The sequence below is a fragment of the Peromyscus californicus genome, unplaced genomic scaffold (genome assembly GCF_007827085.1).
Source record: "Peromyscus californicus insignis strain IS unplaced genomic scaffold, ASM782708v3 Scaffold_21__1_contigs__length_65335640, whole genome shotgun sequence".
Classification (NCBI taxonomy): domain Eukaryota; kingdom Metazoa; phylum Chordata; class Mammalia; order Rodentia; family Cricetidae; genus Peromyscus; species Peromyscus californicus.
The window spans coordinates 43,794,071-43,815,791 of NW_026294514.1; the positions used below are offsets into that span (position 1 = coordinate 43,794,071).

At 43.6% G+C, this 21,721-nt stretch overlaps 1 protein-coding gene across 1 annotated transcript in view; it reads left to right on the top strand.

The window, feature by feature from the left end:
- Nucleotides 1-21,721, top strand: part of Twsg1 (twisted gastrulation BMP signaling modulator 1) — a 43,613-nt gene that overhangs the window by 17,235 nt on the left and 4,657 nt on the right. The window contains exons 3-4 of the mRNA XM_052750211.1: nt 14,075-14,174; nt 21,325-21,591. Of these exons, the coding sequence (XP_052606171.1) occupies nt 14,075-14,174; nt 21,325-21,591 (367 nt within the window). The remainder of the gene's footprint in view (nt 1-14,074; nt 14,175-21,324; nt 21,592-21,721) is intronic.

Below are 21,721 nucleotides of genomic sequence, written 5' to 3' on the forward strand. Positions count from 1 at the left end.
ACCTAGTGACACACTTTCTTCAACAAGGCCACACCTACTCCAACAAGGCCACTGATCCTAATCTTTTAAAATGATGCCAAGCCCTATGAGCCTATGGGGAACCATTTTCGTTCAAACCACCACAGCTAGCAAGTAACTCTCCTGATTTTCCTTAGCACAAGTGAGATGCTATATTAAATCTCTTGCTTCATTTACTGACATGTTATACAGTAACATTTTGGTTTACACTAGGAAGTCTTGTAAACATCTTTTCCTGTATTGGTCTTCTGTCCATCCATTTTCCTGCTTTTTTGTGTGGTTCTATGTTTTGTCTTTTAAGAAAGGCTCTATGGGCTGGAGAGATGGCTCAGAGGTGAAGAGTACTGGTTGTTCTTCGAGAGGTCCTCAGTTCAATTCCCCCCAACCACACGGTAGATCACAACCATCTGTAATGAGATCTGGTGCCCTTTCTGGTGTTCAAGCATACACACAGAACACTGTGTACATAATAAATAAATACAATCTTTTAAAAAAAGAAAAAAGAAAGGTTCTATGTGGCTCTGGCTGGTCTTCAGCTTGCTGTATAGCAAAGGCTATCCCTGAATTCTTGATCCTCCTGGGTCTTCCTTTCAGAGAGCTGGGATTAAAGATACATGCTCTCAAGCCTGGTTCAATTTCCCTGTTTTACAGTGTGCTTGCCAGACGTCATATAATAAAATCATGCAATATGAATGCAGTGTCCATTTCTGCCCTCTTTCACTTGTGTATATTGAATGATTAGACTTGAGCTGGTAAATGGCTCAGTGAGGAAAGATGTTTACCTCCTCGTGGTATATGCCTGATGGCCTGAGTGATTTTTGGTAGCTGTCCTCTGACTTCCACATGCATGCCATGCCATATGTGGCCATGTACATGTATGCACATAATAAAACTAATTTTAAAAAATTAAATGATTAGACTTTTTCCCAAAACTTTTACCCTGCCTTGTTTTCCTTTCATTTAAACTTTTTAAGAAGTTAGCCACATTCTCACTAGAATGGTTAACAGAGGATAACTGAAGCATACATTTCAGTGTTTCATTTAGTATAATTTTCTTTTTTTCTGTTATAAAATTACTGAATGGTGTGGTCACCAAATTTTAAGAACACCTAGTGGGGTCCTTCACCCAGAGAAAGAACAACTGTTCTGTGTCCTAACTCTGAGTCAGAATCATGGTGTCACTGTGAACCCTGAGGTCATCTGCACTTTCTCCAAGACTTTCCACTTGGAAAACAGATGATGTTGCCATTAGCCATCTGAAGCCACGGAAGAGTGAAGTGCTGGACTCCAATCTCTAATAATACCCATTTTCCCTATACCAACAGTGATTGAGCTTGGGCAAGCACTTGTGATTGTGTCCAGTAGAGAGAATAAAAGCATCTGTGCTCAAACGATTTGAAGCTTTCACCTGAGGACTGGTTGATTTCTCTCGAAGAAAGACTAATAACTAGTTATCGAAATGCTAGACAGAAACAAACTGCACGAAACAGTAATGTCTAACTCAAACCAGAGTCACATCCTAGCCACTTGCTTATTGAATGTTATGTGCATTTTATACCTTCCTTTGAAAAGCGAGGATAATCTGCCCTGATTGGAGCTTTATGAGATGAGATATTGCACACACAATACTTCAAGTGGTGCCTATGTTTAAAGAGACCCGACTTAAGACTTGGGGGAATGCGGCCACAGAAGTAATTGGAAGCTTTGAGTCACTTTCCTTTTTGGGCTTCTGTGAATGTTGTGTTTGGTTCGGTCACATGTTCCATTTGACTAAGCAGCACTCAAGTTTATTCATAGTGAGGCTGGTAAAATATATAAATAACCCAGTTCAAAGGAAAGCCCACATTTTAACTCCGTCATTTTTTCTGTTTCAGAAGTGGAGGATTTTCAAATACATTTCTGTTTTAAAAAGTGGGCTAATGGAGTTTTTGAAGGAGGTGATCAAGAATAAGGCCTCATGTACATACCTGTAATCCTATCAGGGCAGCCTCACCCATTCCACCCTGTTGAAACAAAGACCATAAAATAACGAGGAAGTTGACAAGGTGCAGAAGAGATTAAGAAGAGAGTTAAGGGCTGCTTTCTGAGTTTGGGCACAAAGATGCACTGCCATGCAAGATATTTCCCCAGGTTTTGATAATAGTATATTCCTTATTTTTTATATCAGGGTGTTATATAGTTATTATTTTGTTAGACATGCATTGGAGGGATGAGGAGATAGATCAGTGAGTCAAGCCCTTACCCCATAAGCATGAGGACTGGTGTCTGGATCTCCGGTGTGTGGTGGCCTGCCCACAGTCCCAGTGTGCAGGAGGTGGAAGCAGAAGCAAGCTCACTAGTCAGATGAGCAGACACCAAGAGCTGTGGCCCAGCAGGAGATTCTGCCCCAGTACATAGATGGAGAGCGATTGAGGAAGACACTTGAAGTCCGCTTAGGCCTCCATGTGCACACATGTGTCCACACATAGACACACGCCAACATTTCTCTCATGGGAGGCATTGATTTGATATTATTTAGCACAATATATGCAAATTCATATAATGTAAACTACTATTTGTAAGCTGTGTGAAAGGCACTATGTTTTTTTTAATATTTATTTTATGTGTATGTATGTGTGCCTAAGTGTATATCTGTGCACCATGTGAGTGCACATACAGGTCAGAAGAGGAGTCATGTCCCTGGAGCTGGAGTTACAGGTGGTTATGAGCTACCATGTGGGTGCTAGGAATTGAACCCTGGCCCTCTGCAGGAACAGTGAATATTCTTAACTTTTGAGCCATCTTTCAGCCTGGCCCTATATTTTTTAAAAAGTTTGTTAGTTTTTTAATTTGTTTCTCTCAATTGGCCTAAGCAATAATTTATAAGCAACTAAGAAAGTAAAGGAATATATATATGTATGTATGTATTTAAAAGAAGTTTTATGTCTTTGATCAAGTGGAAGCTTTTATAAAGTTTGTGGGAGTCTGTGGGAGACTACCTCTGACCTGTTCCCACCTTTCAAAGGGTTCTTGGGTGGAGGAGAGAGGAATGAAGAGATGTTAGGTAGAAAGAAAGAGACAATAAGAAAGATAGAGATGCAGGATAGCTCCGGAGGGCCCTGGGTCAATACCCAGTCACCTTGAGGTTTATTCCAAAGGGCTTTTTGTACAATGCCAAGGGGCGAGGCAAAAGACCTCCCCTTATCAAGATCAAAGAACAATGTACAGCCAAGTGTAGACCCTTCAAAACACCTGGTAACAATGCCCATGGTCAAATCATCACATTATGCAGCTCTGCTGGGTAAAGCAAGCTCAGATTCTCTGATCCTGAGTAATTTGAGTCCCCACAAAAACTAAAAACCAAGAAATCAGCATTAGCTTTATGGTCTTTAAATACTTTATGTATGTATGTATGTTCAGAGAGTGTTCTCTTGATCCAAAGACAGGACACGGGTTTTATGGAGGAACAAGTTACAAAGCTTTATAACTATTGTATATTTCTAGAAAGCTTGATCTCACAGCGTTCTGTTTCTATGTTGTATTAGGTGTTGGTTCTGCTGTTTCCTTTTTGATGCACTAGGATACTGCTTGCTAAGTTTCACAGGCTTAGCATGCAGTCCACATGAGCTCCATGTCACTCTAACAGGCCTACCAGTGCCTCCTGATGTCTGCACAGCAGAACTACAGCCTCGGTGTACAGATTCTGCAGAATCCATGAGATAGAAGTTTGTATGTATTAGGTTATGGAGCAGACATCAACTCAATAAATGAGTCAGAAAGTAGTGCACCTGCCAACTATTGAAAATGCTGTGTAATAGCTAAGGGGAAAAATCAGTGTTGGGGAGAAAAAGGCCACGTCATGATTATGGACTCGCTCTATGAATTTAGACGTGTAATAAGATGAACTTAACAGAGATGATTTCTGTCCTGTGTCTAAATTTTTTAACTGCAGTGTTGATGTAGAGACTCAAGGGTTATAAAGTATCGAGAAATACTTTAAGTTTTTAAATTACATTCATTTGTTTGTATGTGCCCAGAAACACACACACACACACACACACACACACACACACACACACACACACACACACACACACACACACAGTGTCCATGCGGAAGCCAGAGGACAACTTACTAGAGTTGTGTCTCCTCTCATGTGGGTCCCAGGGCTTGAACTCGTGTCTTCAGCTTCTTGGCAAGTGTGTTTATTTTCTCTGCCATCTCACCAGCCCCCAAGGAATGGTCTAAACTGTCTGTAAGTGCTTCATTAGGTCTTCATCTAAAGTCACCGTGGAGCTTAGCAGCCAGCACCCTTACTAGCTTTTCTCAGCCTCCACAGGTGTCCTCAGGTGATAGGGTCTGTGCCTAGCCACCAGGGGATACTGGTCCACACTGTACCCAGTCCTGCCCCTGGACTCCTCAGGTGTCTGTCGGCCCTTCTCATCAATACAGCAGCTTCCTGTCGCTGTCCTTCACCCTTCAGGTAGGTTGATCCTTAGTTTCCTGACTTGTAACTGATCCTTAGCAGGCACCTAGGATAACTCAGTCTTAAAGAATCTCAGGATGGGGCCAGGCGGTGGTGGCGCACGCCTTTGATCCCAGCACTCGGGGGCAGAGGCAGGCGGATCTTTGTGAGTTCGAGGCCAGCCTGGTCTACAGAGTGAGATCCAGGAAAGGCGCAAAGCTACACAGAGAAACCCTGTCTCGAAAAACCAAAAAAAAAAAAAAGAATCTCAGGATGGTTTGGCTGCAGTCCCCTGAGGCTTGTAGAGTGACAGAATGGCCAGGTCTCCTCTGGATTGCCAACTCATCATGCAGAGGAGTCTTAGTCTCATAAAACCCCCTGAATGGATTCAAGGCTTGTCCTTGGCTTGAGTCCATAGTCTTTATATCAGGATGGCTGGCTTGCCTCTTCTGTGTCTCCTCCTCCTTAGGAGGCCATGGCTGGAGCTGTGGTTCCTATCCTCTGTGATAAAGCCAGAAATCCATTGAGTCTATTTAATGAGCACAGAAATTTATTTGGGGGTAACTCATTACAGCATGGGTATTTATCATAGGGTTCAGGAAAGCCAAGCTATGTCCCACGCTCATCTGCCTGGTCAGTCCCAGCATCCAAACCACGAGGGAGCAAAGAGAGCACTGTTTGTGCATCCCAGGTCTTAAAGGTCCCGAGTGGCCATGCCCCAGGGGCATGTACTTCAAGGTCATAAGCAGGTATAGCAGTTACCTGCTGCCTCATTAGGGGCAGTGCTTCAACGTCAAAGCTACTCACTACATCTCCCCCTTTTGTCAAAATAAGAAAGTTCTAACCTAACATAAAACTATATACAATAGGAATGATTATCTAGTATAGTCCAGGAGAAATAAAGGGTAATGACATAAACAAAAATGGAACTACAACCAACAAGAACATCAAACAATAGACACATACTAAAATCCAGAGATGTACAGAACATAGGTAAATGGCATGTTACAGAGGTTATTCCAAAAGCTATCCTATCCTGAAGAATCTGAATCTAGTACTTAATATGTTCTGGCTAAGATACAAGAAGATTGTAACTGTAACTATTAGTCTTCAATTCCATCAAAGACCTGAGTGCTGTGTATATCCCTCTGTATAAATAAAATGCTGATTGACCAGTAGTCAGGCAGGAAGTATAGGTGGGACAAGCAGAGAAGAGAATTCTGGGAACAGAAAGGCTGAGTTAGGAGACGCCAGCCTGCCGCCAGGGAGCACCATGTAAAGGCAACAGGTAAAGCCATGGAACACATGGCGACATATAGATTAACAAAAATGGGTTGAGTATAAGAGTAAGAGCTAGACAATGGTAGGCCTGAGCTAATGGCTTAGCAGTTTAAATAATATAAGCGTCTGTATGTTTATTTTATAAATGGACTATGTGACTTCTGGGGCTTGACAGGACCCAGAGAAAAAAACTCTAGCTACACCTGAGAAGGAACATAATAATACCGAGAAAACGGGAAATGCACATAAGCAGTTTTCAAAAGTCTTGTGAGAATAGACAGAGACAGCTGGCAGCCTGGACAGTCACCTAAAGTTTCTCACCACCATTGGGGCATCCAATTTGGCTACAGGTCTAGAATATCTGACAGACCATTTTCAGAAGCAGGAATTTTGAAAGACCATCTTACCCTGTCTTGGCAAGGTTCAGTAGTCACTTTTCCTTGTGTCTTGCTCATCTGAAAAGGACAGTGTTCATGCTGTCAGCAGTCGAGGCAAGGACAGTTCTTTGCCCAGCAGGCCAGTTTGTGCCAAGAAGAAGACAAACTTCCAAACGGAGTGTCTCAGAAGCCCAGCATTCTCTTGGGATCAGATCGGTGCTGCCAGGAGCAATCATATCCCACATCAACAGAATTCTAAGTTATCAAAACTTTTAAATGCCATATTCTCTAGGTCTGTGAAGTGTTTGACGATTACCTGTCCATCTGACCTGTGTATCTGTAAATCTGGACAACATAACTAACATAACTATAGAAATGACAAGCATGGATGATTATAATTCTGTAAGTCTTATGTGCCTAAATAACCTAAGGACTAAGGCTTCACATAAACAAGGTAAACAGTCTGTAAACAGATGTACAGTAAAAGGACAATGACTTCAAAATTGTGACAATACACAAAATATCTTAAACAGAGGTAGAAATGTATAGTGCAATATGCAATATGACCACAATATTCTTAATATGTATCAATATACAAAATATCCTGAGCAGAAGTAGAACATATATACCATGACAAATATAATTTTACATTGTATCAATATATAAAATATTTCAAACAATAGTAGAAATATATGTAAAATACAACAAATACAGTTTTGTATTTGTATCAATATACAAATTATCTTAAATAGGAATAGAAAAATAATTTACATTTGTATCAATATATAAGAATCCATAACAGTACAAATTATCTAAGGCTGATATTTTACTTAAATATTTTAGTAAATACAGTAATCTGCCCTAATATCCTGTACTTATCCATTCCCCCTTTTCTTTTCTTAAGGAGAATACTGAGTCTAATTTTTATTGTTCCACCCCCAACCTTATAGCCATTACCCATAACCTGGAGAAAAATGAAGCCTTTGGGAGAGGGGGATTGTTCTTTTAGAGTTGCTTCCTGCTGTTTAGGGGGCGATGGCATCTCTGTGGGGTTCTGTAAGAAAGCATAGATAGTTAGGTCTCAATAGGACTAGCTGTATATTCTGCAGCTAGTCTCAGAATAATGGGTAAAGTTGTCTGAGATTCTGGCTAGAAGTATAGTATGATGGACCATCTCATCTTGGAGCTGTCCTGCAGAGTTTTCAGTCCAAAGTTGATCATAGAGTAATGTTTGTGGATACCATGGCATCATTCTGGACTGGGTAAAGTTGTTGTGGGGCTCCATCTTCCTTCTGGAGACTTCAGAGATTGCTTTTGAAAAGACTTATCTTTCACTGTGGAAAACTTGAACATTATTAATATCAAAATGGAAAGTTTGGATTTATTCAGGATAGAGAAAGGATTCCCAGAAAGCAAGGACAAGCATGGAAAGAAATAGAATCTTGACAACAATGGTTGCTAGATTATTGGTTTTCTTCTGTCTCACGCCAGTTGGCTCTTCTGATATGAGACAGAATCTCCTAATTTTTCTTTTAGCAATATGCTTGGGTTTAGAGAAGAAGAAAGCTATATTCCAACTCCAAAGTCAGCTTGATTTATAATTGAATCGGGACCACAACTATTCTAGAATTAAAGAGATAATGAGGTTAAGCAGTAAGATATTACCCTGTGTATATTGGTACCAATAGGTTCATCCCTACTGCTGTAGATGTCTAGGTGTCCAAGGCCTTATGATTTCTGGAAGATGGGTATTTCTATTATCCCGTAAAGACAAAAACAGAACTCTGTCCCGACCCGTGTTTGTTGAGTTTTTCTTACAACTTGTAGAGATGTCACATCGGTGGATGAGCTGTTCTCCTCATCAAGTGGTTTCTCCCATTCAGATCGAATTTTTATTAATTTTGTTGATATTCATAGCTTTTCTTCTCTTGTAGAAACAAAAGTAAAACCCCTTCCCCAACGTAGGATGTATCCTGGTTTCCATTACGAGGTCAACACATCTTTGAAGTAAACTGATTGGTTTAGCTCAGGAGTTTCTTCTGTTGTCCAATGTCTCTCTGCAGCTGTTGTCCCTTTCTCATCAGCACTGAGAAAATTCAAGGTTAATAAAGCATTATGCAATCTATTTCTAGGGGTCATTGTTACCTCTTTCTGTTTATGTAGCATATCCTTTAAAATTCAATTAGATCTTTCCATGGCTGCTTGGCCTGTAGGATTATGTGGTGTACCTGTAATATGCTTTATATTGTAATACACAAAAAACTGTCTCATTTTATTGAAGACATATGCTGGGGCTTGTCTGTCTTAATTTGTACAGGTACTCCCATGATGGCCATAACTTCTAATAGGTATGTAATCACAGAATCAAATGGTATGATGTACATATTTTACTCTTCCAAATTCTGCAAAATGAAACATATCCATCTGCCAAATTTCATTTCTTTGTATACCTTTTGGGTTGCTTCCTGCAGGTAATGGAGTTTGGTTACAGAAGGAACAAATAAGACTTTTTTTTTTTTTACAATTTCCTTGGCTTATTGCCAAGGGATGGAAAAGTCCTTCTTCAAGCCCTTGCTATTTGCATGGTGTTTCTTATGAAATTCGGAGCCTTCTAGCACATTACCTATTAATAACCGATCAATCTCATCATTGCCTTGTGCTAGAGGACCTGGCAGACCCATAAGGGATCTGATGTGTTACATATATATATGATGATCCCTATTTCTGATGAATCCCTGTAATTGTATAAATAACAAAGTTAATTCTATATTATCAGGCATAAATTCAGCAGTTTCAATATGTAAAACAACTCTCTCTGCATATTGAGAGTCAGTGACTATATTGAGGGGTTCTGTGAAGTCCTTTAGTACCATAAGAATGGCATACGGTTCTGCCTTTCGTGCAGAATTGTAGAAACTTTGAACCACTTTGCTTAAGTCTCCTGATTTATATCCTGCCTTTCCTGACTTATTTGCATCAGTATATAATGTGGGGACTCCAGAGATTGGTTTTTGCCATACAATGTGAGGAAGGACCCATTCAGTTCTTTTTATGAATTCTATTCTCTTGCTTTTGGGATAACAATTGGTAGTTTCTCCCCAAAAGTTACTGCAGGCTCTCTGCCAGTATTCATTATCTTTCTATAAAGAGGAAATTTCCTCATTAATTAAAGGTGCTACAATTTCTGCTGGGTTCATTCCTGTCAACTGACAAAGTCTTAATTTTCCTTTTAGAATCAAATCGGAGATCTTTTTCTACATAAGTCTTTAACTTCTTACTCAGTTTACATGGTAGAAATATCCATTCCAATATAATAACTTCCCTCTGCATCAAAATCCCTGTGGGGGATTGTCCAATAGGAGTTCTTGGTTAAATCGGTGCTGTTGGGCTGTTTCTCCAGGAGCAACTTAGTCCAATCAGTGTTAGTGGGTTCTGTCTCAGGGAGCAGTTGTTCTCAGTTGGTGCAGGGTGTGCTTATGGTTTCAGTGGTTGTTAGGTTTGTAGGGTGCTTTTTTTTTTTTTTTTTGGTGGGGGAGCAGGGAAAGGTAGCTGTCTGGTCCCTGGGACCCCGATGGGTAGGGCCTAGGGGCTAGAGACCTGATCTGCCAGTCTGGAGATGGGGGCTTACCTGTTCACAGTGGGTGTAGTGTAGGCTTATGATTCTGGTGATCTGGTTCGGTGGCTGGGCAAAACCTTCTTTTGTGTTCTCAGGTCACGTTTTGCTCATTCATCAACTCCTCAGCTGATCTTGTTTCCTCAGACTGCAGACTGTAGGATTCTGAATCCTCTTCCGAATGGATCTCAGCTGAGCAGGTTGTTTAGTAGGGTAATCTCACCAACACCTTCAAGTTGGGTTTCGCAGGATCGGCAGCTGGGCCCTGGGTTGGCCTTAGAGTGTTCGGATCCATTCTGGTCGAGTCCCATGGAGATGGCTCCTTCCCCGGGTGCTGGGTTTAAAGGCGTCCCTGTTCCAAGCTCTTAATCTCCTTGTTTTCACTAACTCCTCAGCGGGTAATAGCTCAGTTTCTGGTCTTTATTACGACCGCATCTCTGCCACCGCTCTGCCTGCCTCTGCCCCTGTGGGGGATTGTCTAGAGGTAAATATGGCTAGAATGCAGTTAAGTTCAGGATTCACAAGATCCACATGTGCTTCTCGTATTTTCTTTTCTACTAGAGCCAATTCCTTCTCAGCTTCAGCTAATAACTCTCTTGGATTTCAAGGTCATAGGCAGGTATAGCAGTTACCTGCTGCCTCACTAGGGGCGGTGGTTCAAGGTCAAAGCTGGAATAGCTACCCACTACACTGTGTCCCCTCTTTAGGAGGCCATGGCTGGAGCTGGGGTTCCTTTCCTCTGAGTTCTCTTCTGCTTCTCATCTGCTTCAGCTGTCCTCTCATCCCCTTTATTTCTGATTCTCTTTCAGTCTGTTTGTTTGAAGGAGTCAATTCTCTGTCATCCTGGCTTTTCTCATTCACTGCATCACATGCAGTCTGCTTGAGTCTACTGTCCTAACCCAGAAGATCTGTTCAGTTTAAAGCCCCTTGCTGTGGGATGTTCTGTATGGCAAATGTGTTGCTGATTAGTCAATAAATAAAACACTGATTGGCCATTGGCTAGGCAGGAAGTGTAGGCGGGACAAGGAGGAGAATAAAGCTGGGAAGTGGAAGGCTGAGTCAGAGAGACACTGCCAGCTGCCATGATGACAAACAGCATGTGAAGATGCCGGTAAGCCACGAGCCATGTGGCAAGGTATAGATTAATGGAAATGGATTAATTTAAGCTGCAAGAACAGTTAGCAAGAAGCCTGCCACGGCCATACAGTTTGTAACCGATATAAGTCTCTGTGTTTACTTGGTCGGGTCTGAGCGGCTGTGGGACTGGCAGATGATAGAGATTTGTCCTGACTGTGGGCCAGGCAGGAAAACTCCAGCTACAGCCCCTGCCCCATAATTGGAGTGATCATGAAGTTACAGTCCAAAGAGGGAAAATATTTGTTACTATCTTATAAACAATCTTCCACGGCAAAGCACACTGTTTGAATGTATCAATAAAAATAAAACCTTGTATGTGGACGGAAGATGTATTGCACACCTAGCATTGGCTAGGCAAGCACTCCACTGCTGGGCTGTACATAGTATTTTTAGGTTTGCTGTGTTGGAGATTGAACCCAGCACCTTGGTCATGCTAGGCCAGTGCTTTTATTACCAAGCAACATCATTGGCCCTTGCTATTTGATGTATGTGTTTTTATTTGTTTAAGACCAAGTCTTGCTATGTAGCCCAGGCTGGCCTTGAAATTGCAATCCACCTAGCTCAGCCTCTGGAGGGTTGGAACCATATAGGCTTGTACAACCCCCCCCACCCCACCCCCACCCACCCCCACCCCCCCCACGGGCGACACACTAACAATTGTAAGAAGATATTGGTGTTTTTTTTTTTTAATGTATGTGTGAAGGTGTTTTATATGTATGTCTGTACACGATGCATGCGCGTGGGTGAGTGTGTGTGTGTGTGTGTGTGTCTGGTACCTGTGGTGGCCATATTCCAAGTAACAATTTTAAAAGGATATTAGTGTTTTTTTGAAAAAGAATTGTATGTATATGGGTGTTCTGCCTATGTTTATGGATTTCTTAGGATTTCTACTGCTGTGAAGACACACGTGGCCCACGGCAACTCCTTTTTTGTTGTTGTTGTTGTGTAGTGCAAATTCTGATTGGTCTTAATAAAAACCCGGAGCCAGATATCGGGTTAAATGCTGAAAGATCAGAGAAGCAGAGCAGCAGCCACTAGAAAGACTAGGAATCCTCAAACTGTCTCCATCCTGCTTTATCGCTTCCTCTCTCCACGAAGCCTGTTTCCTCCTCCCTAGTGCTGGCATCAAAGGCGTGTGCCTCCCAAGTACCAGGATTAAAGGCCTGAGATCCCAAATTCAGGGATTAAAGGTGTGTGCCACCACTGCCTGGCCTCTATGGTTAACTAGTGGCTAGCTCTGCACTGTGATCACCAGGCAAGTTTTATTTGTCAGAACACAAACAGAATATCACCACATTGTTGTTTTTTGGTTTTTCAAGACAGAGCTTCTCTGTGTAACAGGGGCTGGCCTTGAATTCTTAGAGATCCACCTGCCACTGCCTCCCAAGTGCTGGGGTTAGAGGCATGCACCACCATGCCCAGCAAACCAAGGCAACTCTTGCGAAGGAAAACATTTATGAAGGGTGTAGCTAGAAGTTTCTCCAGTCCTGCCTGGGCCCTGCAGTCCCATGGCCTGCTTATAAAATAATCACACACAGGCTTAATATTATTTATAACTGCTTGGCCATTAGCTCAGGCTAACTACTGACTAGCTCTTACACTTAAACTTAGCCCATTTCTGTTCATCTATATGTCGCCACGTGTTCCGTGGCTTTACCTGTGTGCCATTACATGCTGCTCCCTGGACAGTGGACTGGCGTCTCCTGACTCAGCCTTTCTCCTCCCAGAATTCTCCTTGTCTGCTTATCCTGCCTATACTTCCTGCCTGGCTACTGGCCAGTCAGCATTTTATTAAACCAGTGTACAAAAGCATTATCCCACAGCAGAAGGAAAACATGGGTGGCTTGCAGTTCAGAAGTTCAGTCAATTATCATCATGGTGGGACATGGCTGTGTGCAGGCAGACATGGTGCTGGTGAGGTAGCTGAGAGTTCTACATCTTGTTCAGGCAATAAAAAGAAACTGAGGCACTGGGCCTGGCTTGAGCATGTATGAGACCTCAAAGCCCACCCCTACAGTGACATACTTCCTCTAACAAGGCCACACATCCTAATAGTGCCACTCTCTATCACTTATGGGGACCAATTACATTAAACTGTGTGGTGGTTTGAAAGAAAATGGCCCCCAAAGGGAGTGACACTATTAGGAGGTGTGGTCTTATTGGAGGAAGTATGTCACTGTGGGGTCAGGCTTTGAGGTCTCTTTTCTCAAGCTTCACTCAGTGTGAGTCACGGCTTCCTGATGCCTTCTGGTCAAGATGTAGCACTCTCAGCTCCAGCACCTTGTCTGCCTGCACACCGCCATGCTTCCCACCATGATGATAATGGACTGAACCTCTGAAACTGTAATCGAGCCACCCCAATAAAATGTAAGAGTTGCTGTGGGCTGAGTAGTGGTGGTGCATGCCTGCAGCACTCAGGAGTCAGAGGCAGGCGGATCTCTGTGAGTTCAAGTCCAGCCTGGTCTACAGAGCGAGTTCCAGGACAGCCAGGGCTACACAGAGAAGCCCTGCCTTGAAAAACCAAAATAAAAAAAAATTAAAAAAAAAAAAAAGCAGTGATCATGGTGTCTTTTCACAGCAATAGAAACCTTAACTAAGACAAACTGCCACAGTGTATATGTACGTGTGTGTGTGTGTGTGTGTGTGTGTGTGTGTGTGTGTGTGTGTGGTGTGAACTGTGGGGGTCAGAAGAGGGTGTCAGATCCCCTTTAACTGAGGTCACAGATGATTGTGAGCTACCATGTGGGTGTTGGGAACCGAACATGGCCCTCTGGACAAACCAACGCTCCTAATCCCTGAGCTGTCCCCCAGGCCCTAGAGGATGGTTTTGGTCACACTTCCTGTGCCGATGAACCACAGCTCCCTTCAGAAGTCGGCTTTTCCTTTAGATAACTTAGACAGTGAATGCAGTAAAAGGTTTCATTCTTCTGCTGAACTATGTGTTGAGGTGGTATAAAGTTGTGGGTTATGAAGGAAAATGTTTTGTTTCAAAGTAAAGTGAAAAACATCTTTGTTCATTGTATATATCCAAAGGAAATAAAAACCTACTTGACATTGAAAGTAGTTATGCTCCTGTAAATGATGCTGTTGAATAAAAAGTGCATCAGGAATAAATGTTTATAATGAAAATACTGTGGGTGACTGTTTTGCTCCACGAGTTTTAGGTATTCTAACATGTAGTCTTTAAATTCTGTCTATTTTCAGGAGCTCTGTCAGTGCCGGCCTGGAGAAGGAAGCTGCCCCTGCTGTAAGGAGTGCATGCTGTGCCTGGGGGCCCTGTGGGATGAGTGCTGTGACTGTGTGGGTAAGTGGTGTGCAGTGCAGTCTCCAGACTGTCCTAAGTCCCAGGAGCCGTGACTCCAAACGATAGGATTGTCATTGACGTGATGTGACACCATGACCAAAGCCCCTGGGGGAGGAAAGGGTTTATCCAGCTTACACATCCACAGCGAGGGTTTATCACTGAAGGGAGTCAGGACAGGAACCTGGAGACAGGAGCTGATGCAGAGGCCATGGAGGGGAGCTGCTTACTGGATTGTTTTCAGGGCTTGCTCAGTCTGCTTTCTTTTGTTTGTTTGTTTGTTTTGTTTTGTTGGTTTTTCGAGACAGAGTTTCTCTGTGTAGTTTTGGTGCCTGTCCTGGATCTCACTCTGTAGACCAGGCTGGCCTCGAACTCACAGAGATCTGCCTGGCTCTGTCTCCCCAGTGCTGGGATTAAAGGCCTGTGCCACCACTGCCCAACTTTATTTCAATTCTTATATTTAGCTCCTCTCTGTCCTTCTCCTCCTGTCCTCTCACAGCCCTAACTAAGCCCTTCTGCTATGGATCTCATCTTTGTCCTCAGTTCCTCCATCCACGCTTGTTCCTTCCTTTCCTACTCTCCTGACCTGACCCAATCCCCACCATCTGCAAAAACTCTGCCTTGTTCTTTCTTCTCCGGCCACATGACTCTGCTCAGCACTAGGAATTCTGCCTCAATCCTCCTTCACCTGGTATGCAAAAAACCCTTTTGTTCTGAGTCAATTGCTCTGGAATGCCACTTGGCATGTCAGAGGAAGGAGAGTCTGAGCTTGATTTGTACAAGAGGCAAAGCTATGTACTTAGGAGACAGGCACTTGGCCTAGGAGCCGGGTTGTGTCTCCAAAAGAATATTTTACCTTAATTCAGGGGCCTCAGGGGCCTAGTGCATGGTCTGGCCAGGTTGCTTGTTCTTGGATGCTTTTTTGGGAGCTGGTCCTAACTTTGGATGTTAGCTAAAGGGGATATTTGCCGAAGGCAGATATCCAATTCAAATGCTAAAAAGAGAGCAGTGAGCCTGGAGACAGAAAGCCTTGTCTACCTGAACTTATCCAAGTACTTTGAGTGTATATGCCCAAGGAATGGTCCACTCACACTGTTATAAGTTCTTGGGGAAATTATGAGTACAAGAAATTCATAGCAAGAAACAGCTGACATATTAAAAGCCAAATAACACCAAATATTCCTTGATATATGGCTTCCTCCAGAACAATTCCTTGATCCTTCTAGGTATAGCTTTATCATATACAGCTGGACTTCTATTTCATATTCCTGTGGCCTGCTATACTGTCTTTGAAATCAAGTAAATAAACCATTAAAAGAAATCCTGAGCCGGGCGGTGGTGGCGCACGCCTTTAATCCCAGCACTCGGGAGGCAGAGCCAGGCGGATCTCTGTGAGTTCGAGGCCAGCCTGGTCTCCAAAGCGAGTTCCAGGAAAGGCGCAAAGCTACACAGAGAAACCCTGTCTCGAAAAACCAAAAAAAAAAAATTAAAAAAACAACAAAAAAAAGAAATCCTGAGTTAGACTTTAAGAAGGAGCACTAAACTAGGCATGGTCATGAGTGTGTGTGCATGTGTGTGTGTGCTTATAGATGATGAAGCTAGAAACAAAATTGGGAGAGAAAAGAAGATACCTATGGGAAGTGAGAAATGGAGAGCGTAATGGAGTGCATGTAATAGTAAACAAAGAAAACGTGCTGGAGCAGTGAGGAGGTTCTGGGGTAGGCACTGGGAAGAGGAATGAATGAGAACAAAGGATAATCTCTCTCTCTCTCTCTCTCTCTCTCTCTCTCTCTCTCTCTCTCTCTCTCTCACACACACACACACACACACACACACACACACACACACAGAGGGAGAAAGAATTTTACTTGCTTTTCTATTGCTGTGACAAAACACCATGACCAAGTCAACTTACAAAAAGAAAGCATTTAATTTGGAGGCTCCCTGTTCCCGAGGGTTAGAGGCGTGAGCATCGTGGTGGGCGGGGCATGGCAGCAGGCAGGCAGACATGGCGCTGGAGTGACAGCTGAGAGCTTACATCTATCTGGATGAAAGGACGAAATAAAAGCAGGAGGCCATGACTCCTCCTAAAGTGCGGAGAAGGTTTTCATTGTAGATGTAAGAGAGAAAGCAGGCCGAGGGACGAGTCCAGCTGAACAGGACCGGCAGACTAAACGGTACCAGGAGGGGAGAGATGGGCAGTGAGAGGAAGAGGGAGGCAGCCGAGGCAGCCCGGGGGCCAAGTGACCAGCCTAGCCATATGGTTGAGTTTTGTAGGGACCAGGCTGGAGGGAGGGAAGTGGAAGCCCAGCCCCTTGGAGGAGCCACAGGTGCCAAGTGGTCCTGGGGGAACTGGCCAGCATCTGCTTCGATGTGTTAATAGACACCTCAGTTAGCCCCTTGTCTCTGGTTTCTTTACCACTCTACCCACATTATACTCTTTTTTTGTTTTGGGGGTTTTGGGTTTTTTTGTTTGTTTGTTTGCTTTTTGGTTTTTCAAGACAAGGTTTCTCTGTGTAATGCTCTGGCTATCCTGTCCTAGAACTCACTCTGTAGACCAGGCTGGCCTCAAAATCCATCTGCCTCTGCCTCCTGAGCACTGGGATTAAAAGTGTGGGCCATTACTACCCGTCGGGAAGCCTGTCTTTAACTGATTATCTTTTTGAGAAAATATACCTGTATTATAAAAAACAATTGCAAAACGCATTTGTTTCAATATGACTCGAAAAAATATCAATTAAAAAGGATTGAAAATAATATCAGGATTTCGGGGATGGAGAGATGGCTCAGAGCCCCTGCTTTTCTTCCAGAAGACCTGGGTTCAGTTCTCAGCACCCACAGGCAGCTCACAACCATCCGTAACTCCAGTTCAAGGGGTTCCAGTGCCCTCTTCTGGCCTCAGTTGGCACTGCATGCATGTGGTGCACAGATCTCATAGCTGCAGGCCAAAACATCCATACACATAAGATCATAAAATAAATATAAATATTAGAATGTCATGGACTATCGAACAAACAAATAGGAAATATAACAGGATACTCAGAAAAAGAAATATTTAAAATGGAGGAGGAAAAATCAGCCAGGCATGGTGGTGCACACCATTAATCCCGGCACTCAGGAGGCAGAGTCAGGCAGATCTCTGTGAGTTCCAGGCCAGCCTGGTCTACAGAGCGAGATCCAGGACAGCCAGGGCTACACAAGAGAAACTCTGTCTCTAAATACCAAGAGGAGAGGGAAGGATGGAGGAAGGCAGGAGAAATATATATGATTATAATTATATAATAAGGACTGGAGAGATGGCTCAGAGGTTAAGAACACTGACTGCTCTTCCAGAGGTCCTGAGCTCAATTCCCAGCAACCACATGGTGGCTCACAACCATCTGTAATGAGATCTGGTGCCCTCTTCTGTATACATAATAAATAAATAAATCTTTAAAAAAAAAAAAGAAAGAAAGAAAATGTTCACAAGGTGTCATGGTGCCTTTAAAAAAAAATAAAATAGCCGGGCGGTGGTGGCACACGCCTTTAATCCCAGCACTCGGGAGGCAGAGCCAGGCAGATCTCTGTGAGTTTGAGGCCAGCCTGGGCTACCAAGTGAGTTCCAGGAAAGGCGCAAAGCTACAGAGAAACCCTGTCTTGAAAAACCAAAAAAAAAAAAAAAAAAAAAAAAAAAAATTAAAAATAAAAATAAAATAAAATAAAATAATTATATTAAGTCCACGCTGCCCTCAGACAATTCAGTATTGCAGAATCCGTGACCCTGTTTTTGTAGACATGTAAGACAGAATGTCGTACTCACCATTTTTTCAAACAAAGAGTTTCAATGTGAGATTTTCATACATGTATGTAATATACTTTCATCATATTTACCACCTCTGACATCCTCTCTTGCCCTTCACGCTCCTACTGGTCTTTTCCTGATATAGTACTTTTTGTACCTTTGTCCTTTTTTTAGACAGGGTCTTACTGTGTAGACCAGGCTGGCTTGGAATTCAGAGATCTCTATCTCTACCTCCTGAATGCTGAGATCAAAGGTGTACACCACCACTCCCAGCTTTTATGTCTTTTAAAAAAGAAAATTTACATTTTTCATGCAAGAGAGAGAAAAAAAGACATCGCACACCATTCTTTAAAAGGAGTAATAGAGACCATTGAAACAGAACAGGGCGGACAAGCAAAGAGAAGAACATGGAGGAAAGAGCAGCAGGAGCTCTAACTGAGAGTTCAGTTAAGTACCCTTGGAAAACAGCCATGGCGGCGACCTGGGAGACAGACTGTCCTGGCTGAGGCCATGAGAAAAGGCTCTGGGAAGCTCTCCTCTGAGGAGACACTGGGCCTTCTGACCTCCAAACATGTGTTTGAGAAGTATAATATTTTCTCAAGAAATGCTGAAGCTTTGTTCTGTGTCCAGCAGTCCTAAGCTGAGTACCACAGAGGTGCATGTGCATCAGGCTGTCGAAGCACTGCTCACAGATGTGGGGACAGCCCAGATGTCTGTCAGCCGATCAGTGGATAAGGAGTTGTGGCACCTGGATACAGTAGGCATGGAGTTCCTTTAAGTAACACCAGCTTAGTGGTCATGAATTGCTTAGTTTGTCCTTATCGTAAATGGTTTCATTCATTTCTTCACTTTAAAAGATGAGTTTGCTGGACTTAACAGACTTCACTCTCAGAACTTGAATATATCTTTCCAACTGACCATGATGGCATATGCCGTAATCCCAGCACTTGGGAGACTGAGACAGGAGGATGGCCAAAAATGTGAGGCCAACTTGGGCTACATGGTGAATTCAAGGCAAGCCTGTACTGTATAGAGACACTGTCTTAGAACACACACACACACACACACACACACACACACACACACTCACACTCACACAAGAGGAGAAGGAGGAGCAGTAAACAATATGCTCTTTGTCTTTGTTGATACTCTGCTGCCTGACACAGTATTTTGTCATCCTTGCCTATCATCCCTAATATTCATTCTTCTGTTTGATTTAGTAGTCTGTCGATAATGCTTTCCATAATATTCTTACTTGAATTGTTGAGACTTTCTTACCAATATTTGCTGGGTTTGTTTTCGTTTTTTGAAAATCTCCGTTCTCACGCTGAATTTCCCGTTCAACTCCCTACCGCTCTCATGCATGCTGCTTTTTAAAATCCTGGCCTGTGACTTCCTCCCTTCACTCATCCGCTTGTTCAGACTCCTCCCCGGGATCACTGGTGGGTTTTAGAAGGAGATTTTAGATTCTCTGTCATCTCTGCTGTTTCAGCCATCAGTCTCTTCAGCAGCTGTGACCTGAGGCAGAGGCAAGCCGCCTGTGTGCCTCGAGTGCTGACCTGCATCTCTGCATCCTTCCTTGGGAAGCTTCTAACTTAGGAGGTCTCCACTCCCGAGGTCCCCAACTCCAGTCCTGCCCTAGGAGCTTGTGACGGGCCTGCAGCCCCACCCCTTCCCACCCCAGGTGTCAGAGATGCAGTTGCTGCCTGTCCCTCCCTGTCCCCCTCAGTTCTGTCTGTGCCTTCTCATTGTCCTGTCACCTTTGTGGACACTGCTGGTTTTCTTTTTCTTTTCAAAGTAAAATCGGTCCTTTATCACCCCAGCTCTGTTCCTTTGTAGTGTTTCCAAGAGGCAGTTCCTGTACTCTGTCTTACCTAAGCAGACCCTCCACGTCCTGGTTTTAATGCAATATTATTTAAATTTTTTTGTCCGGAGTTGGTTAAATACACAAACTGAGTTCTTTGTGATGAGCTTTCTGATAGTAAGCACTGGCGTGTGGAGTCTGACTTCTGAAGTCAGCCATGGCCTTTTCGTGTCTGGTTTCTAGCTCCACTCAGAGACTCTGGCAGAGCCTTGTGCACTGTCCCCAGTCCACGGGTACCCGCTGCCCGCTGCACTGGGGCTGCCTGAGTCTGTGCTTGTCAGAACGGTGAGCAGGAAGGCAGAGTAAGCCATGGCTGTGGCTCTGGCCCTGGGGTATGTAACAGTAGACAAGACGTTTTCTTTATCTGGGTCTGTTTCCTCACTTAGATTAAAGTGTTCACACTTGATCTTTTAATCTCTGACTCTGCAGTACAGTCTAATTGTTAAGTTCAGATTTCTTACATTGTATGAGAGAAATACACATTATTCTACTCAGCTCTTGCCAAATTCTTTAAGAAAATGTAAAAAACTAGAGAGATACTTTTCTCCTCTCTGAATTTATGAAATTTGAGAAGTTATAAATTCTGGCTTAACTTTTTAAACTTTTACTCGAGAGAGGCATGAAACTCCATATTAGACCTAACAGATATTAAACAAAAAAAAAATGAATCATAATTGTGCTTTTAAAGTATGATGTACAGGGAGTGCCCCCCTGGTATACACAAGGCCCTAGGCTTGATCCCCAGCACCTCACAGACCAGCTGTTGTCACCCACACCTGTAATCTCAGCACACAAGGGACAGCGGTGGAGCATTGGAAGCTCAAGTCATCCTTGGTGTTGTGGTTTGATGTGAAATGTCCCACTGCTCATGTGTCTGAATACTTGGTCCCAGCTGGTGGTGCCTTGGGGACCTTAGGAGGTGGCGCTGCTGAAGACGTGGGACACTGGGGCGAGCCTGAGGTGTGATAGCCCAGTCCCACTTCTGTTCATTCTGCTTCCTGGCTGTGGATATGCCACCAGCCTGGGATTGCAGGTGAGCAATTGAGGGCCCGCGTAGCGTTCTAGCAACTGGGCTGTATCCCGAGCCTTGGCACCCCGCTTTCATGCTCACACTGTTGGTTGAATCAGTGAAAGTTGACATTCCATGTCTTCACATTGCCTTCCATGTCTTACACACACACACACACACACACACACACACACACACACACACACACACACACACACGTATTGTGTGTATTCCTGGCCCACTGTGTATTTGTGCATCCAAAGCCCTGGAATCACACTCCCGGAGTCCTGTGAGTGGAGGTAGTTTGGAACCTTGGTTTGTTTGGTGGGTGGTTCTCATACTTTTTGTTCTTTCAGGGGACAAAAGGCTGAAAAACATGCACTTGTAATGCTAGAAATCACAGTGTTAACATACAGAGCCTTCATTCCATGGAGTTAGCAACCCCCGAAATGTTGTAATCGGTGAGGAAAGTAAACTTTGATTCTTCCTGTCTTCCCAGGCATGTGTAACCCTCGGAATTACAGCGACACACCTCCCACTTCAAAGAGCACAGTGGAGGAGCTGCACGAGCCCATCCCTTCCCTGTTCAGAGCGCTCACCGAGGGAGACACCCAGCTGAACTGGAACATCGTCTCCTTCCCTGTGGCAGAAGAACTCTCACACCATGAAAATCTAGTTTCCTTTTTAGAAACTGTGAACCAGCCTCACCACCAAAATGTGTCTGTTCCCAGCAACAATGTTCACGCCCCTTATCCCAGTGACAAAGGTACCTGTTCCACTCTGTGGCCTGCCCTCTGACAGACTACAGTAGGTTATCTCCTGGAGCAGCTTTGAAGTTTGGATTTGTGTAGTCTTAAATAGATGGTAGATGAGGAGACACATCAGCATGGAGACTG